This window comes from Phascolarctos cinereus, unplaced genomic scaffold (genome assembly GCF_003287225.1).
Source record: "Phascolarctos cinereus isolate Bilbo 61053 unplaced genomic scaffold, phaCin_HiC Scaffold_2;HRSCAF=192, whole genome shotgun sequence".
NCBI lineage: Eukaryota > Metazoa > Chordata > Mammalia > Diprotodontia > Phascolarctidae > Phascolarctos > Phascolarctos cinereus.
Genome location: NW_027555625.1, coordinates 231,929,122 through 231,956,615, shown reverse-complemented (window position 1 = coordinate 231,956,615; position 27,494 = coordinate 231,929,122). Strand labels below are relative to the sequence as shown.

At 40.4% G+C, this 27,494-nt stretch overlaps 2 protein-coding genes across 6 annotated transcripts in view; one reads left to right on the top strand and one right to left on the bottom strand.

The window, feature by feature from the left end:
- Positions 1-106: 106 nt before the first annotated feature.
- Positions 107-15,689, top strand: SPATA2 (spermatogenesis associated 2). 2 transcript variants are annotated; one of them, XM_020984192.2, is made up of 3 exons: positions 107-196; positions 9,863-10,305; positions 12,070-15,689. In XM_020984192.2, the coding sequence occupies exons 2-3, from the start codon at positions 9,988-9,990 to the stop codon at positions 13,315-13,317; spliced, it is 1,566 nt and encodes a 521-aa protein (XP_020839851.1). In that variant the 5' UTR covers positions 107-196; positions 9,863-9,987; the 3' UTR covers positions 13,318-15,689. The 2 variants fall into 2 exon arrangements, with proteins under 2 accessions (XP_020839851.1, XP_020839852.1); XM_020984193.2 differs by lacking the exon at positions 107-196 and adding an exon at positions 292-387.
- A 121-nt stretch (positions 15,690-15,810) lies between these two features.
- Positions 15,811-27,494, bottom strand: part of SLC9A8 (solute carrier family 9 member A8) — a 121,830-nt gene continuing 110,146 nt past the window's right edge. The window contains exons 16-17 of one of the 4 annotated variants that reach the window (XR_013484685.1): positions 24,460-26,778; positions 15,811-16,201 (exon numbers count right to left, since the gene is read on the bottom strand). Coding sequence is in view for 1 of the 4 variants with exons in the window: in XM_078149871.1 (XP_078005997.1) it covers positions 26,671-26,778 (108 nt within the window). In the remaining 3 variants the exon portion in view is untranslated. Of the gene's footprint in view, positions 26,779-27,494 lie in introns of all 4 variants that reach the window. The other 3 variants (XR_013484684.1, XR_013484686.1, XM_078149871.1) reach the window with 3 other exon arrangements.

The window sequence follows — 27,494 nt, the reverse complement described above, 5'->3', positions numbered from 1 at the left end:
CTTTTTCCTACGCGCGCAGCCGCAGCCCATCTTTATCACTTCCGGTCTGTGCATTTCCGGGTCGCCTCTGTCCCTCAGGGTACGGGTCTCGCTAGCCCCTCGGGTGGCCGGAGCAGCGAACGCCCCTGGCACGGCTCCAGCTCCTCCACCTCCTGCACTCTCCCTGCCACGGCCCGGGGCGGCAGCGGCCTCCTCAGTAAGTGTGATCCATTAGCGTGGGGCGGCCGCAGGCGGAAATTCCCCCCTCTGCAAGCGGGGCTTCCCCGGGCTCAGGGCTTCAATCAGACCGGGCCCTGGGGAGAGGCCGGGCCCGGGCGATCTGAGGGAGGGGCGGCCGTGAGCGGAGATCGGAACGTGGGAGGAGAATCGGACTCGACGACCTCTAAGGTTTCTTTCAGAGTTAAGGAGGTCCTAGGGTGATCCAGAGGGGAGGACTGCTGTGGGACTCCTGGGGAGGAGCGAGAGTGGCGACCCCGGAGGGCGGCTTGGGGAGGAGGGGCGGGAGCCAGGACCCGAGGTTGTAGTGAGGGGAGACGGACCGAGAAGGGAGCAGCTTGACGTAGAGTGTCTCCTAGGGGGAGCTGAGAGGAGGAGAGGTCTAGCTTGGTGATGCTGGATTTGGACCCTAAGAGGAAGGACAGATGGGAGTGAACTGAAATCTAATCCCTGAGAAAGGCTGGAGCTGGGATTGCTGCAAATGGGAGAGGGGGGCGGGGAAAAGAGAGGGGTTTTTTTTGGAGGAAGATAGATTGTGGGGATGCGAGAACATAACGGGACTTGATTTTGTAAATCTCTAGGTTATCTATGAAAATTAGGGTGTGTGTATACATACATATATATTCGTTTATATGTAACTGCCACCTCAGTTCTTAAGATCTTTTTATGTAGTACTCAGTTGGCCCTGGAAGAGGTGGTCACCATCTCATTTTTGTGGCTTTGTCTAAGTGTAGTTTTTCCAGAAGCCCGGGTAGTTAGTGTCTTCTGGAGGAGGAGATAAGGGAGGCAGGGAGGGAGAAAAACAGCTTAGAAATAAAACCAGGGGAGTTTGGCTTTGGGTGAAAAGGTAGCTCCAGGCATCAAGATAAATCCTACTCACTGAGAAGTAGGTGAGGAATCTTTTTGATCCCATAGTTTGTAGGGCATATCAGTATTGTAAACAGCAAGGTAGCTTACTTACAAGGTAGCAGGATAGTCAGAGATTGGTCTCCAGGTTCTGAGACCGGTGAGGATACCTTTGCATAAGTTGTCAAGGCTGTTGTTTAAGACCCATGGAGACCCAGAAGTTTGGAGACAAAAAAAGATTCCTTAGGCAATTCTTCCAGTCCTTTTCCATTCAAGGGGGGTGCCTCCTTCCTGGTCGCACAAGGAGCTAGCTGCTATTAAACAGGTAAAGGCCAACTTTTAGCAATGCAGATCTCACTCTGAGGTTCAGAAATCTGGGTACTTACTGGTACTTTGGATTCATTTTGAAAGGAAGAAGAACGGATGGGTTAGGTTGAATCCAAGCAAGTCTTTGAATGTTCGCTGTCAGTGGAAGAGGCCCTGTGGATTTGCTTCAGTTGTACAAGTTTCCTTTTGGGAATCCCATCAGAAGAATATAAGAACTGGTCACTCTTCCATTGCATCTGTACTGAAGAAATTCCTATGAAATTATGCCGGCATGAGGTTGCTCTATCCTGTGGTTTTAGGGAGAAATGTGATAGAAACAACTGTTCTCTTTTCTGTGTGGTTAATGGTGTGCTTTCACCATGCTGCTTCTGAAAATGTTTGTGCTTGAATGGGCTCACTGAGCTGAAGGTGAGCTAATACTTATTTGGCCACCTTAATTACTTGGGCTGATTTTGGCTTTCAACCAGCATACCTTTCCATTGAGGTGATTAAAAAATCCTGGTAGAGCTGCAGAATCTCTAATTGGCTTTTTGCTTTTTCAAAAGGGGACTTTATTTTGAAGCATTGTTTATGCTGACTGGGCACCTTACCTTCTTGCAGCTGTCAGACTGCTTTAGGGATATTTACAGTTGAGGCTTTTGGGAGAGTGACAAGTGTTTGCATCCTGATCCTCAAATTGCTTTGATAAATTAACTGCTATTGCAGCTGGGCTGCTTTAGTCTTCTATAACTGTGCTGCTTTGCATAGAGTATAATTTTGTTCAGTTCTCAAAGTGCTGGGAATACTGGCTGGAAATGAATAAAATGCAAACATTATGCCCAGAAAAAGCTTTTGCTGTGACCAGGGACGATGCAGTCTTTATTCCCTTTAAAAAATGGCATGGAGGAGCTAGCGGCCAGTGTACTAAAGCTAATTAGTCTTGGTCTTTGGCCCCTCCCCCCATAAAAAAGGGTTTACCTTTTCTCATTGAGGAGAAGAGGTGGTACTAAAGGAATGAAAGAAGGGAAGAGTTTGTTCTATTCTTGCACTGTGCCAGGAGGTAGAAATACTTTCAGTAGAATTTTATTTTTGGAGTTTGATTATACCTGTGTGGACTTTTCCAACATAATAGCCCTTTCTAAGTTAAGCTTGCTTAATTTATCAATTTTAAAGGCAACTAAAACTTTGTAACCAGATTTAAACAAAATTAGGAGCCACAGAATTACAGATTTGGAGCCAGACAGGGACTTTAAAGTTCATCTTCCTACTTCTCTCATTTTGTAAAAGAGGAAAAAGGCTGAGGGATGATCTAGCCAGCTTAGGGGAGGGGAAGAGTATAAGTGTGGGGAGAAAGAGAGAGAGAGAGAGAGAGAGAGAGAGAGAGAGAGAGAGAGAGAGAGAGACAGCGAGAGCGTGAGCGAGCGCGTACCTGCTATATGCCAGGCACTGTATTAAGGGCTTTTTATAAATATTATCTTATTTAATCTTCACAACAACACTTCAAAGGTGGATACAATTATTATCCCCAGTTTACAGTTGGGGAAACTGAGGTATACAGAGGTCCTAGGTGATTTGCCCAGGGTCACACAGCTAAGTGTCTGAGGCCAGATTTGAACTTGGGTCACTCCAGGCCCAGCATTGTATCCATTTGTACCACAAGCTGCCAGTTTATTCCTTTGGCCCCTAATTTAAAATGAATTCACTCCTAAATGTTAGAGCTGTAGGAGCCCTTTGATTGTCTAGTCCAACTTTCTCATTTTATAGCAGAGGAAATGTTGCTAGAAGGGTTGCTTAAAATCACACAGCTAATTAATAGCAGAAATTGTACTGGAACCCTGCCTCCCAGTCCAGCTCTTCTTCTACTACTTGTGTATTGTGAATTGTATGATTAAGAATGATAGCCAAAGATTGTTTTATATGCCAAATGCCTTTTTTCATTACTTATTAATGTTGATATGTATTATCTACAAATGTGGACTGTTCTGTAGCTAAAAACAATTAGCCTATGTAGAAAACACAAGCTCTGTTTGAAGGAGTCTGGGTTTTAGCTTTTGTTTTTTAAGCTACTTGGTTCAGAGCAGATATGAGCTCTAAGAAGAAGCTTAAGTGATTATTAGGTTTTCAGTCCTTCAGAAAAAGTTGTCTGTTGGATCTAGGCAGCTTATGACAGTTTCTTTTAGATAAATTATATAAGTAAATACTTGGATAGTTTAATTAATGCAATTTATGTTTATGTCCTTTGGTAAGTTCATCCCAGAGGGCCTCCCAGTGAGTTTTTTCTTGTTCTCTTGATAGAATGAATTGTCAGTTATCTTTTCCTATGGCTGTGTGACCAGCCCATCTTCCCTCCCCCCTTTTGGTCATTCATTTCTCTTATGACATCATTTTATGTCACTTCTCCTGAAGAATTCCTCCTTTTCTTCTGTCCATTGCAGTCTGGCTTCTGACCTCACTACTCAACTGAAGCCTCTTTATCCAAGGTTACCAGTGATCTCTTAACTCTTCAATCTAATGTCTTTTTCTCTGTCCTTGCTGTCCTCGTTCTCTGTTTTATTTTCACTTGTGTAGTTTTCTTATATTGTCTACAATCTCCTTTTGGGCATTTTGTCTTCTGTTGTCTTCAGTGCCACCATTCTCCTCTTATTCTGTTCAGCTATTCCATTTCAGCATCCTTTGTTGCATCATCCATGTCCTACCCCTTTACTGTGGATATTCAGCAGTTATCACAGTGTCTATAACATAGTAAGGCTTAATATTTGTTGAATTGTGGTGTCACTACACTCATGCCCATCATATATGTTTGGGTAACCTCCATTGCCCTTTGGGGTGATCCTTCTTCTAGTTCATCAGAAATTGCAATATTCTGTGACTCAGCTATCTAGTATTAAAAAGATGGACTGTTTTAGGAAGATGCTTGGGGTTCATTAAAAGGAACATGCAGGTTGCCTTTGGGAAACTAAATTGTTCTTTCTATTCGTTTCTGAACTCAGGTCATTGTCCATTTGCTTTGTCTGTCCAAGAGATAAATACAGATGGACAAGCTGTATAAATGGCCCATCCAGCTGCTTAGTATATAGTCTGAACAATAGACATTCTTCATGTAGTTGGTTTTTCCTATGTGGATGGTTAGTCTTGTTGAGTATTTTCAGTCTTAATTTAGGAGATTCTGCATTCTTCTAGATAAATTTTGCTGCAATCAGCACAGTGTCAGTCCATCAACTATCATTTGTTAAGCACCTACTGTGTGCCAGGTTGTATGCTAAGCACTGGGGATACAAAGAAAGGCAAAAAACAGTTGCTGCCCTCAAGGATTTTACAGTTTAATCAGGGAGACAACATGCAAACAACCACATAAATACAAGGTATACATAGGATAAATTGGGGATAATTTCAGAGGGAAAGCACAGAGATTAAAGAGGACTGAGAAGAGCAAGTTGCAGAAGGTTGGCCTTTAGTTGAGATATGAAGGAAGCCATGGAATTGAGGAGGGAGAGTTTCAGGGATGGGAGACAGCCAGTCAAAATGCTCAAGATGGAGTGTTTGAGGAACCACAAGGAGACTAGTATCACTGGATTGTAGAGAATGTGGAGGGGAGTACTCTAAGTACAAGAAGACCAGAAAGGTAAGAAGGAAATAGGTTACAAATGGCCTTAAAAGCTAAACAAACGATCTTATAGTTGTCATCCTGGAGTGAGCCACTGGAGTTTATCGAACAGGGGAATGTTTTGATAAGACCTGCGTTTTAAAAAGATCAGCTAGACAGCTAAGTGGAGGGTGGATTAGAGTTGGGGGGGGGGGGACGGGACAATGCAGGAAGACCAAGCAGCAGACTACTGCAGGTAGTACAAGCGTGAGGAGATGAGGGTCTGAAGTGTCAGAATAGATAAGGGGGTGTACAGAAGAGATGTTACAAAGGTAGAATCGACAGGACTTGACCACTAATTGGATATAGGAGATGAGAAAGAAGACTTATGGATAACACCAAAGTGACTTGGGAGGATGGTAATACCCTTGTCAGTAAGAGGGAAGTTAGGATTGGGGAAGTGTAAGGGAGGTAAGTTCAGTTTTAGATATGTTGAATTTTTGATATCTATAGAACATCCAACTCAGGATTTCCAGTAGGAAGTTGGAGATGTGATGGAAGTCTGGAGAGAAGTTAGGGCTGGACAAATAGATCTGAGAATCATTGCATAGAGATGTTAACTGAATCTTGGTAGCTGATGAGATTACCAGTTGAAATAATATAGAGATGAGAAGAGAACCCAGCACAGAGCCTTGAGGGACCTCCACCCCCATTAGCAAGCATGACATGGATGCTAGATCCAGCAAAGAAGACAGAGGAGAAAACAGGAGAGAGCAGTGTCCTGAAAACTAAGAGAAGAGGGTATGAAGAAGAGAGTGATCAACAGAGTCAGAGGCTGCAGAGAGGTCAGGGTTGAGGATTGAGAAAAGGCCATTAGATTTGGCAGTGAAAAGATCATAACTTTGTAAGGAGCAGTTTAAGTTAAATGATGAGTTTGGAAGCCAAACTGTAAGGAGTTAAGAGAGTGAGAGGAAAGGAAGTAAGGAAACTAATTGTAGAAGGCCTTCTCAAGTTTGATTACAAAAGGGAGGAGAGATCTATAGGATGATAGCTAGTGGGGGATGGACAGATCAAGGGAGGACTTTTTTTTAGAATGGGGGAGATATGGGACAGTCATTAGACAGAGAAAGATTAGAAATAGGTGAGAGTGTGCAGATGATAGAAGGGGCAATTTACTAGGGAAGATAGGATGGGATAGAATCACTTGTGAATGTAGAGGTTTGCCTTGGCAAGGAGAAAGGCCACTTTTTCCTGTGAAACAGGTGAAGGAGGAAATAGTGGCAGAGGGCATCTGAATGATGTGGGATAAGGAATAAGAATGGAGGTAGCTCCCATCCACGACCTCAGTTTTTTCCGTGAAATAGAAAGAGTAAGGTTTTCAGCTGACAGAGTCAGCTCAGTCAACCAAAGAGAGCTCTGGAACCAAAGGACCTGAGTTTAAATCCTCACTCTGCTCCTTATCACCATTGTAAACTTGGGCAAGTCATTTACTCACCTTGCCCTGTTTCCAAGCTTTAGAATGAGGGGGTTGGGCTAGATACTAGCTCCAAGATCCCTTCTAGCTCTAGGTCTGTGATGTAGATGTAAAACTGATTAAGACTTGGCAACTGATTGTATTTAGTGGGGTGGGGAATGAAGAATCTCAGTGCCTCCAAAGTTGAAAACCTGGGTGACTAGGAGGATAGTGGTATCCTTTTACCAAAATGGGTAACTTTGGAGGAAAGTCAGGTATAGGAATGAGTAACAATCAGTTTCATTTTTGTACATGTTGCTTGAGGTACTTACAGAACGAGTTGGAGATGTTTAAAGGATCCTTGGTGATAAAAATAGGACAGAAACTCAAGGAGAGATTAGAAATGGACATATATAGATCTGAGAGGTGATAAGTGAACCAGTGGAAGGTGATGAGATCACTGAGAGAACTTATATAAAGAGGAAATAAGAGGGTCCAGCATAGAGCCCCATGGTTAAAGGGTAGGAAATTAATTCATTATGAGCCAATGAAGGGGACTGGCAGACAGGAGCATTTGAAGGTCCTCACCTTCCAGAGCCCCTCTTTGACTTGTACTTTGTGCCAAACTCCAGGACAGTGATGAATACCTTTGGAGAATATAAATCTCCCTGTTTTATGTCTTCCTTGAAATTAACAATAACAGGTTTGCTGAACAAAGTTTTATCTGTTATATTTTGCAAGTAATATTCTAGTACTTTGACATTGATAGAAGATACTTTGTTGGAAGGAAGCCTGTACGGTAGTGTTTTACTCTATCAAATTTGAGGCTTTTTTATAGTCTGTAAACAGTAAGCATGGTGGAATTTTGTATTCTCTACACTTTTCAGTCAATTGTGTGACTATAAATTGCTTGTTTTAGAATACTGTCAAAACCTGTCTGTTCTTTTCTTATATTTTCATCCAGGATGTGCTTGATGAATGTCTGTTCTCACAAAATTTTGTATAGATGGGGGAAAGGAGGTATTTGGATTGTTAGTTATTGATAATCTTTCCTTTTTGGGGGGGGTAATTGAAATCTAATCCCCCTCATACTTTTGATATCTTTCAGATCATAACTGATCTCTTAACACCTTCGCACTAGTGTGGATGCCTATATTCTTTTCTAGCAGCTTTTTCCATCTTTGTTTTCCTTAGTGCAGTTTCCACTTTTTTCTCGAGCACATCCAGGACTCTTGATGTCAGAGTTCAAATGTTGTAGCTCCACAATCCATGACAGTGAACAGAGTTTATTATAAAAGTTCTCCCAGCTCTTTTCTATTTTTCATCTGTTTTTCTGTCTTACCCCATTTCATGCTTACTTACTCTTGGGATGGCTTTGCATAGTTGTCTCTCTTTCTCTCTCTTTAAATTTTATTTTTTTCCTTCCACTGCTATTTTATGTTTTATGAGGTGATAGTACACATCATCCTCCTCCATAAGATTTTACAAAAGAATTTATATTTTAAACCTCTCTCCACCTAACAAGGAAATCAGACATATGGGCTGAGGTGGGTTTTTTTTCCCCTTATTATGATGATTTAATTGTTAGAATTCTTTACAAAATGTTTATAATTTGTGTCAATGGCCATTCCTTCATTCAAGTCCTACATTTCCACACCACATCAGCAGCTTATTTCAGTAGTTAAATTGGAATTGTTTTAATTGTTTTTTGCTTTTTGATGTTTACTTGGTGCTTGCCATGTTCAATACCTCCTTATACTTTTCTTGAATAAAATACTTGTGAGGCTTCTATTGCCTCTCATTTCTTGCTAACCTAATTTACTCCCAAACCACTTATGTTGCCTGTCTTTTTAGTGGCCACTTTTGCATTAGACACCAGGTATCAAAGTATGCTAATTTTAATTTAGAAGGTCTTACTAAGTTCTTTGTAGAATTTTTTTTGTCTTCATCTTCAGCAAAAGATATTGGCATGTGAGATGTGGTTATTTTCATGAGGGTCTTTTTTCACAAATATCTAGTACAAGCATTGTAGCAGATCATGACCAGACATCCCATGATGTTTTCTTATTGATTTTGGATATGGGGTAAAACCAGCTTTCACTAACTAGTCTAAAACCAACTTTACTAACTCTTTTATTTGCCAGCTTTCTCTTTAGCTATAACTTCCTTGTAGTGAGAATGCCATAATTGATATAATTCAGTTCTCCAATAATAAGTCCACTTATTGATTACTGGATGAGAGTTTCCTATTTTGTAGTACCAGCAGCTAAGCTAATGGTTATATATGTCTAAGAATTACATTATTCTCAGAATCCTCTGTTCCATTTTCTGTCAGTGACACTTTATCTTTTTACAGGGTGGGAGGAGAGGATCTGAGTCCCATTTTGTATTTGTTTGTTTGTTTCATGGGTTGCCATGGCCAAAAAATTCATTATTGAGTGGCCAGTATCCTGCCAGTGAGCTTCTTCATACTTGTCCAGACTGAACATCAGGTAGTTTGTGGCTTGAACCATATCTGAAGCCTTTCTAGCATGGTGGAACCTGCCAGAACCTGTACTCTCTGATAAAGCCTTTGAGAACCTAGAAACATTTTTTATTCCACAATGAGGTGTTAGAGTAGAATTAAATGAAGTGTTAGATAGATTAAAGATAAATAAGTAAGTATAAGCTTTTTCAGGTGATGTTGATATTAGCATCTAATTTTTCTTGCTTTGAAGAATATTTAAGAAAACTGGCATTGCATTCAAAATTCAGAAGATAAGATCAATTTGGTTGGGTTCTACAGGAAAATAGATTTGGTTCTTCTATCTATCGTCAGGACCCTAAGACTCTCCAACATACACATTAAATCCAATATAATTATTAAAGCATTTGTAGTCCACATCAGGGCAAGAAAGCATTGGATTTGGAATCAGGCCTGGGTATGAGTCCCACCATTTACTTAGCTGCATGACTTTGGACGAGTCATTTATCCTTTTGAGCTTTAGGTTTCTTATCTGCAAAATGGAGATAATGCTGCTTTTACCACAAGATGTAATGAAAGGTTATTGAAATGGTATATTTATATATTATTTTATGGTTAACAAACCACTTACAGGAAGAAAAAAGAATTTCCATTATTTGGATCAAATGCTATAGTTTTAAAGTTTAACTGAAAAAAAAATTTTAACTGAGATTATTTCAGATATTTATTGCTTGGCATATAATTTTCAAAATTGTTTCCAAATGACTAAATTGTAAGTTTTACATGAGGTAGCAGTAACTGTCCAATCTGAACTTTGCGCATCTCCTAGAAGAAGAAGGTGCTTATAAATGTTTAAATGAGTGTTCTTATTAGCAGTAATAACAATAGCTGATGATGGAACAGGGTGAGGGAAGACTTATTTCTCAGAAATTTGGTTTATGAATGATCATGTGGAAACACTACTAATATATTTTTTTTGTTTCTCTTCTTCCAGAAACCACAATTGTCCAAGACAGGTAACATGCCAGTGCCCTTTAAGATTGCCATGCCGCCTGGAGAGAAGCCATGGAAGAGATGAGGTAGCTGCTACCTGGGAATGTTCTAGGAAAGCTGATTTCAATGGATACAAAATATAAAGACGACTTATTCAGGAAGTACGTGCAGTTTCATGAGGCCAAAGTGGATGCCTCCAGCGCTAAGCAGCGACCTGTCAATGATGAGTACCTCCGGGTGGCGGCCTCGGCTGTACTCAGTCTGCATAAGATCGAGCCCTTTTATAGATTCCGGTTGATCAAATTTTATGAGGTGGTTGAGAGCTCCCTTCGCTCACTGAGGTCCTCTAACTTGCGGACTCTCCACAGCGCATTCAACATGCTGGAGACAGTGGGAATCAACCTCTTCCTTTACCCTTGGAAGAAGGAATTCAAAAGTATTAAAGTAAGACATACATAGAAGTGCTTTTTTGTAGTTTAAATAAAGTAGGTTGTAGGGAAGATTCTTCTGTGGGACTACATCCATCTCCATTATTGTTTCCCTGAAGTTATGGAGGCCCAGTATAGTGGAATAAGGCTTAGACTAGGAATCAGAAGACCTATGTTTGAGTCCTATACCTGCCATAACTAGCATAGTGACCTCTTAGGTTACTTCCTTTTTCTGGGCCTTACTTATCGTAAAGTAAGGTATTGGAACAGATAATCTCTTTCTAGCTGTAATGATCTATGTTTTTACCATTAAGCAAAGAGCAAATTGCTTGAGGGTTTCTTTTTTTTCTCCTTGGGCCCAGTGGTGTAGTGAATGGAACCCTGGGTTTGGAATCAAGGGAACTGAGTTTGAATCTCAACTCTGTTAATTATTATCTGTTTGACTTTAGGCAAGCCCTCTCTAGGGCTTAGTTTTCCTTCAGTTTTTCAGTGAGGGATTTGAACTAGTTGCCAGCCAGCCCCTCTTCTCCCCCCCTCCCCAAGCTCTAATGAACATAGACTACAAAGAATAAATGACTGTCAAGTGTTCTATCTTCCACTGGCCTTAATGCCTGAGAAAGATGTAGAACCAGCAATCATGGCATCCACTGACTGGTACCACCTATATACTTGGTGCCTCAGAACTTTTGTGCCCTTAAACTAAAACTTTTGAATGGATGATATGAGTAACTGGCATTGCTATAGTATTTTAAGGATTATAACAACCCTGTGAGGCAAATGATGGTGCAAATACTCTTATCCTCATTTTATAGATGAGGAAAGTGAGGCTTATAGGAGTGAAATGACTTTTGAACTCAGACCTCTTTACTTCAGATAAAATCTTCCTTTTCACTACATTATCATCTTTCATGGTGTACTCTACCAGATGGTTGGGATTCTGGCAGGAGAATTTAACTGGTTTAGCAAAATATAACTGGCTTGTCCGCAAAAGTTTGTGCCAGTGCTTCTATGGTTGAGTGTGTGCTAATAGGCTTTTGAAGGGGAAAATGGGATGGGACTTTTTTGGAGGTGGATGAGGGTAATTCCAAATTTCCCAGTTCATTCATTTATGTTACCTAAAAGACTTGTAGTACAATAAAGTTTGGTACTCTGGTCCCTACCCTCTTTCTTTTTACAGAGGAAGTAACAACCTCCAAAGAGGTCAAATGGCTTACCTATGCTTACACAGTAAATACAGCCAGAATTAGGAACTGAATCATTTTATTTCTGATCCAATATTCTATTTATTGTGGTTTGAACCAGATTTCTGTATTACAGATAGACCCCAGATTGGTTCTTCAGAAATCTTTCTGAAACATAGCACTGAATTAGATGGTAATTCGGACTCAATTTGAATAATTTACCAGGTGAAATGGGTCAATTGTATTGTTTCATATTAATGGAAACCAAGAAAGAATTATTTGTCATTGGATTTTCTCCTCTGAATCTACTCTTCTTTGTTCTTCACCACTGTTTTCTCTGTTGATAGAAAGCCCCAACCCCACAAAATCATCAGTTCTCCTCCTGAATTTTCAGAAAGAGAGTGGATGTGGAATTTCCCTCATACTAGTGTCTTGAATATTAGTAAACATTAATTTCAGTCTCCTAGAGCATGAGTCTAATGAAGTAATTCACTTCCCTTACTTTTCCCCACATGATCTATATTGTAGTTAAATGGGAATTCTTTTACATTTTGTGTATACTAAAGGGAAAATACTGGATTTTTTCCCCTCTCTTCTAGACCTACACAGGACCTTTTGTTTATTATGTGAAATCAACATTACTAGAAGAAGACATCAGAGTCATCCTGAATTATATGGGCTACGTTCAGGATCTTGGAAGTGCATACAGGCTCAAAGAACTGGTAGAAACTTTGCAGGTGAAAATGGTCTCTTTTGAGCTTTTTTTGGCCAAAGTAGAATGTGAGCAATTGCTTGAGATACACTCCCAGGTGAAGGACAAGGGTTACTCAGAGCTGGATGTGGTGAATGAGCGTAAACACAGCAGTGAAGATGTGAGGGGCTGCTCAGATGCCATGAAGAGGCGGGTGGAGTGTAAGGAGAATCTCACTGCTTCTATGGCACGGATGGCCCTTCAGAAATCAGCCAGTGAGAGGGCAGCAAAAGATTACTTCAAGCCCAAAGTGAATAAGCCTTCCAAGTCCATGGACACTTACGACAGTTACTGGGAGAGTAAGAAGCCACCGTTGATGACTTCACTCAGCCTCAGGAAGGAGCCTGCAGTGGTAGATGTGGAAGATGACATCAAAGATGAAATTATTCGACCGTCTCCCTCTCTCCTTACCATGTCCAGCTCCCCACGTGGCTGTTCTGATGAATTTGTGCCCCTGTCTTCAAATCCCAATGGCATGTTACGAACCATCCCTCCTTATAACACGTATTTTTCCCCTCAAGACGACCTGGACCTTTACACAGATTCAGATTCCAGGGGTACGTATAGGAGACCAGATTCTCTCAAGTCAGACGTGTGGGTACTCCGAAATGACTCCAATCCCCTTTATCATAAGCGTACACATCCCGCCAAAGAGACCACCTCTTCCAAGTGCCAAAGCTGTGGCCTCACATGTGGCTCCTCACTCTGCCATCGGTGTGAAACTGTACTCACATGTCGGCAGGACTATCCTGTCACCAAACAGAACAACTTCCCCATAAAATCAGGACCCCATGAAGGTTTATCCCATGGGGCTACTCTGCGGGAGAAGTCTTTGTACACGGCACAGACTCAGGGCCCCGAAAGGGCATCTCACATCCACTCAAAATCCAAGGCTACAGCTGCATCTCGTTGTGGCTTCTGCAACCGGGCAGGGGCCTCTAACACATGTGCAATCTGTTCAAAAGTCTCATGCGATACCTGCCTCACTGCTTACCACTACGATCCATGCTGCAAAAAAAGTGAGCAACACAAATTCATGCCTAACAGTCAGCTCAACTATAAGTCAACGCAGTTCTCCCATCTTGTGTATAGATAGACTCAGACTCTTATATTCTGCACAAAGGGCTAAAACTATACTTTGTGACTTCCTTGGTGAAGTCATACGCTGACCTCGGAAGTGGAGCTGTGCTGACCTATGGGGAATGATGTTTCACCCCTCTGTTGTCGGTGTTTTTGTGTCCTCATCCTTGCCATACACACCTCGGGATCCACACTGCTGTCACATCTTTCCAGCAGTGGATGCTTTAGGATTTGATAAGGGGGAGAGGACCAACAAGGCTTCCTCTCCAGTTCGGCACTTGGGCTTGCTATTCCTCTTAGATGCACTCCATCCCCACCCCCACTCCCTCCCAGTTTTGTTTTTTAAAGAAGTCTGATACCTGAGGTTTTCAAATGACTCCCCAGCTACCCCACTGATGAGCCGCAGTGGGCTGGGGAGGGACAGTCACAAAGATTCATGGTTCCCATTGCAGGGACTAGTGAAAGGTTTTTGAAAGCAGAGCATTCTTTCACAGCAGCATCTCCTAGGAGTTCTACTGCTGCCCACAGAGGTTTATCTCAAAAGTGCTTCCTGAAATATCTAACAGCCTCCCCCCCACTCCCCCCACACACAAAGATGATGTTTTAAATAATCACCAAGATCCCTGAGTGGGCTCTCCAGTGCCCCCTCATATTTGGCTCTCTAGGTTTCAAAGTCTGAACAGAAGACAGTCATGCTTGATTTTTGTAGTGCTGCCAACAGCTTCCTCTAGCATACTGTACAGTATTAGTGGACTGGTTGACATGACATTTGCTTTGCAGCCATCCAAAAGAGGCCTGATTTTAATTTCTTTCTGTTGCACACGTATTGAGTCTCTTCTTTGTACTGTAAATAGGTGACTTGAAAAGTTTTATTTTTTAATAAATATATTCCTTGTTGTGTGCTTAGAAGTGGTAAAAGTCATTTTCTGACTATTTATAACTTCTCCCTTTTTTTTGTTTGTTTGTTTTCATCTTGGGGGGGGTGGAAATAGGGGCTCTTGTGTTGGTTTGGTTTGCATTTAGCTCTTAGCTTGCTAATGTTCCCTGGATGAAGCTGTTAGTAGTGGGAAGGAATATTGAAGATGGGTTCCTTTTTTGTCAGTAGAGGTAACTGAGCTGTTGTCTTCCCTTTTAAAAATATATATACTGTGTACATATAGATACCTACCTCCCATTTGCACTTCTTGGGGGTTAGTGCAGACTTAGCAGTGAGGCTTTGCCCCTGTAGACTGTAGTACTACCCTCATAAATTTAGAGGCCACACTAACGGCCTTCTCCTCAGGACTTCACTATGCCCCTCTGGTCTCTAGCACAAAAGTTGGACCTGACCCTCCTAAGTGTTTAGGTCTTGTTTCCAAAGGAAATGTAACTTAGTCATTCCTTTAAATTCACTCTCACCCTGCCTCCCATCCCCCCACATCTTTATTCTCAATTTTCAAAATGTTAGACAGTTTGAGATAACTTTTCACTTAAAATGGCCAGAAACTGATTGCTTACTAGACATTTTTATGTATGCCTGGCCAGTCCTAAAACTCCCTCCAACTGAAGGACACTCCTGACTCATGCAATGAATGACAAACCAACTTACCTTTAAATTTTGCTTTGAGGTGAGAAGGGAATGGGGGAAAAGAAATTCCAAATAGCTTATTTATGAACATGCAAAATTACTTTAGCCATAAGTCTGTCAAATGTACAAGTCTTTCAGGACCTTACCAAATGTATTTCTAAGCAAAGCAAAAATAGAGATGTTTGGCTTAAAAAGAAAAAATGGGGGAGAGGGAACAAATCTGAATTTGGCTGGACGTGGTGGTTGGTGGTCATTGTTAAATTGACCTCCAAGCTCAGCTGAATGGATTTTTTCCCAATCTGACTTTTTAAAATCATCTCTTTCTCTCTTTCTCTCTCTATATACACATACGTATACACATATATCTGATAGAGGATGTGTAGATAACACTGTATATAAAGTTGAATTTTAAAGAATTTCACTACTGAGATTAGCTACTTCATTCTAGAAAGTCAATCATGCCTATCCTATTTCTGAGGTCTTTAGTTCTCTCATCCCACGTCCAGATTGCCTACTGCAAATTTCCTAACAAACTGTGAAGCCACGTGACTTAGATGGTGAACTTTAGCCCGGATGACTGCATTAATAAAGTCTGGTATATAGTACATATTGTCATGGAAATACTGTTGTTCAAAACTACTGAATTGCAAGTATTCTGACCTTGTACTCTACCAGTTTGTGTATCTTATTGTACCAGGTTGCTGTGATTGAGACAGTAAAAGTATATCTGACTTTTAAATGGAGATATTTTGCATTTGATTTCTACTAAGACAGGTGAAGTGATGAGAGATGATTTTAAAAATAAAATGTCTTCCACTGTTGTTAATGGAGGTTTCCACCTCCCTCCTTTTTGGCTGTTTTTTTTCTTTTTTTTTTTTTTGAGGGGGTTGGGAGAGATTACTCAAACTTGTATGTAGTTATAAAATCCCAGGGCACTATAAATCAATTTTAAAAGCATTTATTTATAGTCCAGGTAGGGGCTGGGGATACAAAGACAAAAGCTAAACAGTTCTGCCCCTACAGAGCTTATGTTCTTTTGGAGGAAATAACACAAACAGATAAATATAAAATATATACAAAATAAATTAATTGGGGGAGTGGCAAAAGAACACTAATAGGATGGGGGGTGGGGGGGAGTCAGGAAATGCCTTATATAGAAAGCCAGGGCTTCCAAGGGGCAGATGAAGAGGTAGGACATTCCAGAACTGAGGGACAGCCTGTGCAAAAGCACAGAGACACCAGATGGAACGTTGTTTATGGGGATCAGCAAGTAACCTCATTTGGCAGGATCACAGAATTCAGAGGCAGCATGGTAGCAGAGGAAATGCTGGACCTGCAGTCAGGAAGACAGGTTCAAATCTCAATGATCTTATGTCTCAGCTGACCTGTAAAAGGAGGGGGTTGGGCTCTGACAAGGTCTCTTCCAGCTTTAATTCTGCCTACAATGAGGGGAGAAGGAATGTGAAATCTGTCTGGAAAGCTAAATTGGAACCATGTTGGTTTTACATGCCAAACAAGGCAATAGGGAACTGCTGACTTCTTGAGCAGGGAAGTGACATGGTCAGACCTGTGTTTTAGCAATATCAATTTACTAACTGGAGGAGACAGAATGGAAGAGTGACAGACTGGAAACAAGGAGACCCACAAGGGCCTAAACTAGAGTGGTGGCTGTGTGAAGGGAGAGGCGGTGGAAGGTGAACTGACAAGACTCAACAAATGGTGGGATTTGGAGTGAAGGAGAGTGTAAAGAATTGACTTGAGTGATTATCTGGATAGAAACAGGGATGCTAAGTTAGTCCTTAGGATGATCAGCAAGCTGGGGCTCTAGTAGTTCTGTGGGAGAAGGAAGAATATTAAGTTCAGTTTTGGATGTTTAAGACACATATGGGACATGCAAGTGGAGATATGACTGCCAGTTGGGAGATGGAGGACTGAAAACTTTGGGAACCACGTGGGCTGGATATGTAGATTTGGGAGTCATCTGCATAATAAATAAGATGGTTGAACCTGTAAGAGCCAATGAAGCTGGTAGAGAAAGAATAGAAGAGGGCCCAGAATGAGCCCAGGGGTAGCCCCTCACAGTGGGATAGGACAACATGGATGATAATCTTACAAAAGAGACTGAGGAGTGCAAGTAGGAGAAGAACTAGAGAATGTCATGAAAACCCACAGAGGAAAATTTGTGGGATGAGAAGGCAGTCAACAGGTCAACACTGCAGATTGTTTATTGTTGTTCAGTCGTTTCAGTCATGTCTGACTGTTTCCTTGGCAAAGATTCAAGAGTGGTTTGCCATTTCCTTCTCCAGATCATTTTAATGATAAGGAAATGAAGCAGATAGGGTTAAGTGACTTGCCCAAAGTCACACTGCTAGTAAATGTCTGAGGCCAGATGTGAGCTCAGGAAAACGAGTCTTCCCAACTTCAGGCTCAGCGCTCTAGCCACTGTGCCACCTAGCCATCCCAACATTGCACAGACATTGAGAAAAATGAGGCCTGAGAAAAGAACATTCAGCAGGAAGGGCCTGGATAACTAGGACCTGAGAGAAAGTGGCTTGCCCCAGGCTGGTGGCAGCACTGGGTTAATAATTCCTGCCTGTGTCAAGGTGAGATTATTAGGATCAAATGATACCATGGGCATGTGAAAGGGCTTTGGGGGAAAAAAAAGTAAATGTGAGATTATTACTAGTGAGACTTGTAAAATCATACAAAATCAGAGCTGGAAGGGATTTTTAGAAGCCACTTTTTCTTTAAAAATATTTCTGATTTTGTTTTTACATCATTCACTTTTCCAGTGACTACCTTCTCTCAAAAGAGAACCCTCTCATAACAAGTCAATAAAAACAAAATGCACTGCCCATGTCTGAAGAGATGTCACACTCAATGGAGAGGATAGGAGTTCTTCCCCATCAGACACTGCAATGATCAAAGAGTTCTGAAGTTTTTCAGTGTTTAACTTTGCTATTGTGCTTAAATTATCCTTCTAGTTCTGTTTATTTGCTCTGCTCTGTTCATACAGTTACCTTCCCATTTTTTTCTGAATTCTTCACATTCATTATATCTCATGGCATAATAATTGACCATAATACCGTGGTTTGTTTAGCCATTCCCTAACTGATGGTCACCTACCGTCTTCCTTCCTGCTATAAAAATTTTTATACACATGAGACCATTCCCTCCACTTTGTCTCTCTATGCTATATGTGTATTAGTAATATTGATGGGTCAATGGGTATTTTTTTATTTTGTGGTGTTTTAAAAGTATAATTCCAGATTCATTTCCCAGATTGGTTGGACCAATTCACCCTGAGAAACCATCTTGTCTAAATCCCTCACTTTACTGATGAGGAAGCCAAGGTCCAGAGAGAATAACTGATTTGTCTGAAGTCACCTATTACATTATTAGCAGTGCCCTTCACTGTGATCCAGGTCTCCAAACTCCCAGCCCAATAATTTTTCCCCTGGACTATGTTGCCTCTCTTTTTAATGTTCAGTCCTCTGCGCCGCTCCTCCCCCAACCCCCCTCCAGCCCAGTGATATACTAAACCTCTTTAGCTCTTCTCCCTGGATGGAACTCCCCCTGAGCCAGCCTCCTCTAGTCCTTCCTAGCACCACGAGCTTGCTATGACTTTAGTAGTTCTATGGGAAGCCTTGGTTCATGCAGCCCAGTAGGCCACCTTCAACAAGACTTGCTTTGGGAGCCTGTGATTAGAGAGTCCAGCAGAGCCCACTGCTATACTGTGGATTTCAAGGCATGACTGAAGTTGGACACACTGTGGATTGTGGATGCCTTTGTACCAGTTCAAGAACAGATTCCTTGGTTTATATGTTTGAGATCTCAAAAAACCCTAAAAGACCTGCATATTTAAACACTCTAGGGCTTAAAAACTCTTCTGCCAGCTCATCTTTTCTGCCCATCTGTGAACTACATAGTAATGTTGTATGAGCAAGTATTGTGGGATTTTAAGTTGAAAAGACTTAGGCTCAAATCCTGGCTCTTCTACACTACCAACTGTGTGACATGGAGCAAATCAGTTCTGAGCCCGTTTCCTCATGTGTGAAATAAAGGGGTTGAGTTGGGTGATTTCTAAAGTTCCTTCTTTTATTGGCTGTGTGGCACCAGGGAAGTAATTTTGCCTTTCTGAGACTACTTCCTCATCTGTAAAATGGGACCTTTAGAAATGATGTAGTCAGCCCTTTTGAAGAAATGGCACAAACCCTCCCTTGAGCTTCCTCCCTTTTCCATTTTTTTAAAAAACAATTTTATTGATATAGTTTCTTCTTACATTGTCTAAATTTCTTCCGGTATTCTCCCCTTTCCACTTTCAAAAAGCCATCCCAATAACAGTATGTTTTAAAGACAAATAGGAAGAGGAAAACATCACCAAAACTGATCAACAATACCTCTGCAAAGGAGTGAGGAGAGCTTATCCTCTCCTATCTCTTTGGGACCAAGCTTGTTCTTTGTAATTTTGCAATATTCATTTTACATTGTTTCAAGATGGTGGGTAGTTCTTTCCATTTACATTGTAGTCATTGTATATACTGTTTTCTTGGCCCTGCTTATTTCACTGTTTATCAATTCATTTAAATCTTTCCATGCTTTACTGTATTCACCATGTTGTCTTTTTCTTCCCTAAATCATACCTTTCCTCCCCCTTTCTAGCTGCTATTACATGGCTGGTTGTCATCTTACAGGAAGCATGGAGTTTTCTGTAACATGGGGCACCTTCCCAACCATGGCAGCCCAAAATCTAGTCGAATCGGCTGGGGAAAGGGCCCTTTTAAGGGTAAGGAAACTTGTAGTCAAGGCCCTGTCAACAGAAGGCCTCTGGTACAATGCAACTATATAACCAGGCAGTCTGGACTAAAAAGAATGCTGGACTTGGGAGTCAGAACACCTGCATTCAAACCCCGGCCATGGCAATTCCTTGCTTTGTGACTGTGGGCATGTCACTTAAGAACTACGAACTGCAGTTTCCTTATTTGAAAAGAGTGAATAATAATGGTTATACCACCTACCTCACAGAGTTGGTAGGGAAGGGGGAAAGGAGTCAGGGAGAGAGAGAATACACACATTTTATAAACCTTAAAGTTCTATACAAATGTTAACATACTACATGGGAGGGTTAACATACATTAGCTAATGGCTGCTGTGGGTCTCTGTGGTCTACACTGGCAAGTCACTGGAGAAATTAACAAAGAAGTACCAAAGTTGCAGAATCCAAATGGGGAATGTCTGAGTCTCTGGTAACAAAGGTAAATGCTTACCCAATGATTTGCAAAATCGCCTGTGCATTAGAATCCAGTAATTTGCCTTAGAGTTTGCCAACATTCATTTTTATTTCAAAATAAATAACCAGGCTCCTCCACCATTGTTTCCTATATATTTCTGCAACACAAGGTGCCTAGGTTTATGCATGGAAAAATTCCAGCATAGTGGTTATACACCATATGTATTTATCCAACTTTTTTTCCATTTCAATCCCCGCATCACAAATCAGCAATACAAAAAACAAATAAAACCTATCACAGCTTATTTATTTGGAGGGAGGGAGGAAAGATATGAGAGAAAAAACCATAATTTTTACTTGTTTCCACATTCTTATTATTTTAAATAATAAAGCCTTACAGGGTTAAAAAGCAAACCAAGCTCCCCCTCTCCCCCTCCCCCGCACACTTGGAAAGCAAAAGACTAAAAAAATAATAATAATCAAACCCCAAGAGAATCTAGCAGCCCTGGCCATGAAGTACAACAATGAAAACTTTGCAAAGGTTGTCATGTGGAGATGTTAAAATTACTTTGGTATCAGCAACAAACCAAACCAAATATGCAGAGGGCAACAAGGTGGTCAGGCTCGCCCCCATCTTCAGAGCACTGCCCTCAGTGCCCAGAAGAGCAAGGAGGCTAATTTCTTTGCATGTGAAATAATACAATAAGGAATTCAGCATTGCATGCATTTGTTTTACATCTAACCATCTTGATCTTATTGCTTTACTAGACTGTAAGTGTCATGAGGGCCAGGACAACTTATCTAAATTACATCCTTCCTAGCATCAAGTGTGATGCTCTGTACAAAGCAAGTTTTTAACAAATGGCTATTCAGTGTCATTTCTTTGTTGAATTCAGTTGAGTGGCTTTCGTGAGATGTACCTCAAAGGTAATAATTAATTGGCTCTGATTTTTTTTGCTGTTACCTCCTGGGTCTGTCATCACATTTCCATGTGAATATGGAAGACAGACCACATCCGACCCAGGCTGGCACCCCTGTGAAATAAAACCTGCTACTGAAGCAGCTTTGCAGGTGGCTATCAGACAAGGCCAATAGCAACTGATGGATGCAAGGCCAGGGAAGAAAGGCTGACTTCCTTTCCACTTTTCTCTGGGAAGCCACAGGCAGCAGACAGGAGAAGGCGATGAGTCAAAACTGGGGAAATCCTCACTCACCTAAACCTCCATTCACCATCGCATCATAAGCTCAAAGAGGATTTTTTTTTCCAATTCCCCTTTATGCTTTATACAAGTTGTTACATTTGTGCTTTTTCCCATTTCTGAGTGATGTCACAACTCAAAGGTATAGGCTACTAGATTCAAGAAACTGGCATTAGTCATCGGTAAAAAAAAAAAAATCCAGTTAGCAGTTTTCTATATTTAGGCCTGGCCAATGGTGATCTGGTCTTGCATAACACTCCATTAGCATTATTTATAAGTGACATTTTCTTACTTCAGTGGCTAACATTACTTGTTTAAATTATTCCCCTTCTATGGGTCTTAATTCCTCCTCTGTAAAATGAAGTGGTAAGAAAGATGATCTTGAAATTGGAAATTGAGAGGATGCCCATCAATTGGGGAATGGCTGAGCAAGTTGTGGTATATGAATGTAATGGAATACTATTGTTCTATAAGAAAGATGAACAGGCTGACTTCAGAAAAACCTGGGAAGACTTATATGGTCTGATACTGAGTGAAGTGAGCAGAACCCAGAGGACTTTGTATACAATAGCAGCCACGTTATGCAATGACTAAGAATGTTAAACTGAACCCTTCTCAGCATTATGAGGATCTAAGACATCTCCAGAGGCCTCGGGATGGAAAATGCTGTCCACATCCAAAGAAAGAACTATGGAAGTCGAATTGCTCTCACTTATTTTTACCTTAAGTTGAATTTTGTTTCATCTTTCTGATGGTTCCTCCTATTGGTTTTAATTTTTACTTACAACTTCACTAATGTGAAAATATGTTTAATGGGTATGTAAATGTAAAGACTATGTCAGATTGTGAGCTGTCTTGGGGAGGGTGGGGGGGGAGGAAAAGGGAGAAAAAATTTTCAACTCAAAAGCATATGGAAAAAATTTTTTTTTTTAAATAAAATAAAATTTAAAAAAAAAAAGAAAGATGATCTTGAAAATGTTTCTAGTCCTGAAAATCCTATGAAAAAAAGCTTTCCAGTTTTTTAACTTCTTTCATTCCCTTAAAAATGTTCAATCTTCTGTTTTATGGTTATCCTACCAGCAGCACACGAAATATAAATGAATCAATTAGGGAATAAGTTACATTCAAATTTTAACATCTCTAATGCATTAATCTCCTCAAGATAATTGCTTTCTGCATATTTTTGGTTCCACAGAAATATCATTTAAAAAAATCCACCAAAAATGTGTCACTGTTTCCTTTTATATATATAAGAAAATTCATTTGCTTCAAATAACTCATTAGGCACAATGATTGCTTAAACTCCATGCAAATGCTGTTCACAGTTGCGCTAAATCTGTATTTCTCCAGCAGAGGGCAGGAAAGCTCCATTGGTGTTATATACAGGTATAATCTTAGCTGTTAACAAAGCCTGTCTCTTAATAAACAAACAAATAAAAGGCTTTCATAGCCTCTCTATAGGGCTTTATGTACATGAATCTGCTCCAGTATAATTTCCATTTCACAAACCAGAAAGGAAAGACACAGAATGGTTCAGTTAAGGAACAGAGTTCTTGTGATTGAAGCAAGATTAGAACACAGACACTGCTATCTCCTGTAGTTCTGATCATAGTCACTGCAGCAACCAAATCTCTGTTTTTAAATGTTGCCTCATAAACTTCATAACTTCATAAACTCATAAACTTCAAAGGAATACACAATCAATAACATTGGTAAGCTTTCAAAGTCAGCTAAGCTCAGGGCTCAGGCAAATTCTGGGAGGAAATTTAGATGACACATCAGAGTTAAAAGGTTTGACGGCTGTATCTCACTAGACATTGTCTCCATAGGTGGAGGTGGAAGGAAAGTGCTGTAGGTGTCAGGATCTCCAACTGTCAGGACCCTTCTATTATGGACTACAGTTATACAGAAGCATTTGGTACAGTGGATAGATGGCTAGACTTAGAAGCCCTGGGTTTGAATTCTACCTCTGATACTTGTGAGCTGTGTGACATATATAACCTCTCTGAGCTTTAGTTTCTTCATCTGTAGAAAAACAACAGCTACCACTAAGTACCACCTTTACAAGATGTGGTAAGACTCAAGTAAGCATTATATAAAGGTCAACCAGCATTGGGTCCCCAGACATTACTCTGAGAACATCATATATACCATTTCTCATGGATTCAAATTCTACAGTAATGAAGACAGAATTGACTGCAAAAGGGAATACGTAAAGTCATTATTTACTGATGCATCTCATTGTTAAACAGTAGGGAAATGCCAATATAAGAGGATTTCAGTCTTCTACATAAGTCTTCTTTATGTACGTAAACCTTCTCACCCCCTACGCCTCAGATATTTTACCGTGAACATAAAAGTTGAAGCATGATGCTAAAATACTTAGGGTAATTCTGTGTAGGAAAGCAAATCCTCTACCTCCTCAAAACAGGAAAAAAAGGAAAGGTAAGGATTTGTTCCAAAAAGTATAATTTCACTTTCCAGTCACAAAAAAAAGAGAAAGCTATGTAAAATATTTCCTGGTTAGATTGTAAACTTGACAGTGTTTTAAGTACCAGCTCTAACTTTTCCCAGTATGATTTGATGATCATTGTTGTTCCCTCCTAATATAGTGCTCAATACAAAGAAGGATTACCTATTCTTAATCAGCCAAGAGGCAGTCTTCCTATCCTTCGTTTTGCACACTACCCTGAGTGATTAAAGGACATTAATATGAACAAATCATCCTACCTGTAATAACTGTCTTTTTTCCCAAAAAGATGAATAAAATAAAATTGTGCTCAAGCCAGCTAAGTAAGATTTAGTGACAAAGTGAGACTTGTAAAGTGAGGTGCATGCCGAGCTAGTCTACAGGGGATTGGGTAAATTTCACTTCAAACAGGTGTGATTTGTTTCTCCCTACTCCAAAGTTGAGGGTGATGTAAAAGAAGATTAGCTGGTCACTGCCCCTGAAATTCAGAATACTGTGGTGAAGGTCAGAAGCCTTATTTATTATTTTATTTTATTTGGAGAGAATGGGTCTAAGCCTGAGATTTCATCTATGAAAGGAGCTCCCAGTGTGGAAACTCCTCCAACAATGCAGATTGGCAACTCATCTGCAATTTATAATCTTAAGGAATTAGCTGCCTGGGACAGTAGGTGGACAGTAGTTCCATAACTTACCATGATCAGGGGCAGCTAGGTAGCGCAGTGGATAGAGATCTGGCCTTGAAGTCAGGAGGACCTGAGTTCAAATCCGGTCTCAGACACACAACACACAATACGTACTAGCTATGTGACCCTGGGCAAGTCACTTAACTCCAACTGCCTAGCAAAAAGAAAAAGAAGAAAAAAAACCCCAACATATATAACTTACCATGATCACAAACTACTACATATCAGAGGAAGGACTTGAATCCAAATCTTCCTAAACTCCAAGACCAGCTCTTTAGCTACTCTGCCATGCAGCTTCTCACCATTTAATAGAAATTTTTTAAATGGAGTGCTCATCTTTTTATTTCTCAAGAGTATGGGCACCATAAATAGAAGTGTACAGATTTCAAAGATATTTTACATGCTTTGTCACTTTAAAGAGAACTACTTTTTGCATGAATTGGGGCATAGCTATATTGGAGTGGAAGGACTGGAAGAGATGAGGTAATGCCTAGGACCTGTATGTATAGACAGATATTTGTTCAAGTCATGACTGGCCACACAGGTGGCAGGAAGAAAAAGGAACAGAATTGTCCCAACAGGCTAGAAAAGACTTTCAGGTCCTTCTTAAGGAGATCTCAAGGTTATCAGAGCAGTAACCCTGGGATTTAGATAAAGATTTGTATTGTTTAAATAAGCTTTTCTAGGGGAAATAGGGTAATTCTTGGTGTTACTTTCATTCACCAGATGATGAAGGTAATAAAAATGATTAAGATAAGAAAGGTGCTGCTGAAGACAGCTGTGCTGGTTAAAGGGGATGGTGGGAATAGCAACAAGTACAATGGCATGACAGTGAAGAGGCTTTGCAGTTGCCTTGCTAATCCAGGTGGTGATAAGGCAGGTAAGAGTGCTTTGGTGAGCTAAGGAACATGAGCGGGAAGTTTGGATAGCAAGGAACAGGAGGAATTAAGAGAAATGTGGTATAGAAGTGGTGAATTCAACAACACTGTGGCTACCAGGCTACACCAGGCAAAACGACCAGGGAACTGCCCTCTAGCATATCTCCTGTGTCAGAATCAGATATGGTGACTGGAAGGTTCTTTCTGCTTTTTAAAAGTATACATATATCAAAACATAGATGTTGGCCAACCAAAATAAATCTGTACATTTGGCATTTTTTAGAGGTGAGAATTAGAATTTCAACTATGAGCAGTGTAACATTTAGGAGAGGCAAACCTCCTAGTCACATTTGAAGAAATGGGACTTGCATCTGGCTAAGGATTCAAATGTAAACATTCATAATATTCCCTGGGGAAACTAGCTGCCTTTTACGCTAAGATTCTGCACATGATGTCAATATGTTAAATAAAAAAGACATCATCAATTTTTATTTCTTTGGAGTGCTGAAAAAAAATAGGAGGCATCAAAGGTAATATATTTGTGCTTTGTCATTTCCAATAAAACTGCTCTTTGTGTGGACTGGAATACCTTAATATTTTGTGATTATGGGTTTGGTTGTTGTTTTGAGGGGGAGGTTGTCCAAGCCACAGCTGGCTTCCAGTCCTACATATGCAGATGTTTGCTCATATTAAGACTGTGCTTGCCAACCTCAGCATGCCTGCTTATGATAGCACAATGAAAACACTTGCCTAGGAAAGGCTGAGACCAATTAAAAGGCATCCCCACACACTATTACCTAGTCCTACCATTGTTTGCTGGTCCCTTCTAATGTATAGGGTCAAAAATGACAGATTCCCCTTTACAAAAAGCCACACAATTCACAGCTTGACCTGTGACAGCTCCCAACTGGGAACCGATAATGAAAAATTCTACAGAGAATGTGCTACTCACTCTATCTTTTTGAGTTGTCAAACAAGTACGTATTAATATAAGACATTTGTGGCAGACATCTAAAAAGGAAAATAAAGAGGAAAGAACACATATTTCAAAGCAACCATCTTGGCTAGAAGGTCTGAGAAATTCTAGGTTAAAATCCATCATTCGTTGTTTTTAAGCCACTTAGTTGTTCTTAATTACCACAGCAATTATAAACAAAACTAGTTCATCTGAGGAGGTCATACTTAACAGTATCTGTATGTGCAGCATACTTACATACAGGGCTGCCTCCGGGGAGGCATAAGCTTCAAGGTTTCTTATAGTTTTTAGCATCAGACCTTGTACATGACTAAAAATCTCAATGATGGTGATCTCATTGGTAATTGTCCTCGAGCCTCTTCTGTATTAGAGCAGCTCCTGCTCATCATCCTCTGAGCCGGATGGTCCCTGTCTCACTTCTTCATACCATTTGTTGGTAAGAGTTTTCATCTGAATTCGGCCATGATGCAAGTCCTGAGGTGGAAAACAACAGAACTGCTATCATAGCAGGTTTGTACTCATGGATCAAAATAAATGCAGCAAATAAAACATTTTTCAGTGCTTGCAAATAGTGACTGTAAGTGGCCATATATTTCCTCATGTTTGTGACAGAAGATGACACGGCACTGTTCAGAATTAAAATAGGACCTACAGAATTCAAGGTAAACAACAGGAAAATTTATACACACATCCTACCTAAAATCAGCTTAGCACAGTGCCTGGTACATGGTAGGTGCTTAATAAATGTTTATTGATTAATTAGCTGGTTTTATGAAAACACAGTATTAGGGGAAATAGCCATATATAGGTATGTTTATGCACATACAGCAAAGCAGTATGGTGACTGTAGGCCAGTAAGAATGTCCAAAACTAGCTCATGTGGACAGATTCACACTGACTCAAGGCAAATGCTACTATGTTGAGACTCAAATGGTAATTTTGATCATTACCAACTGTCCAATTTTTGCCTCAGTACTGGCCCATCATCACTACAATGAATGAGGAAACAATGCAATGGGGTTTGGGTATGATGTATTATATTAAAGACACTATAAAATGAGATTAGTTGGAGTAATGTTAGATATGGTATGCCTATACCATACTGAAACATATCAAGTCTGTATTTGAAAGCCAGGCCAAAGTTTACAGCAAACCAGTTTGAAGTTTGTCTGAAAGCAGAAGGAATTTTA

Coding starts and splice junctions, on each gene's coding strand:
- SPATA2 (XM_020984192.2), top strand. CDS start 9,988: ATGGATACAAAATATAAAGACGACTTATTCAGGAAGTACGTGCAGTTT. Junction 10,306..12,069: donor AGGAATTCAAAAGTATTAAA/GTAAGACATACA, acceptor CCTCTCTTCTAG/ACCTACACAGGACCTTTTGT.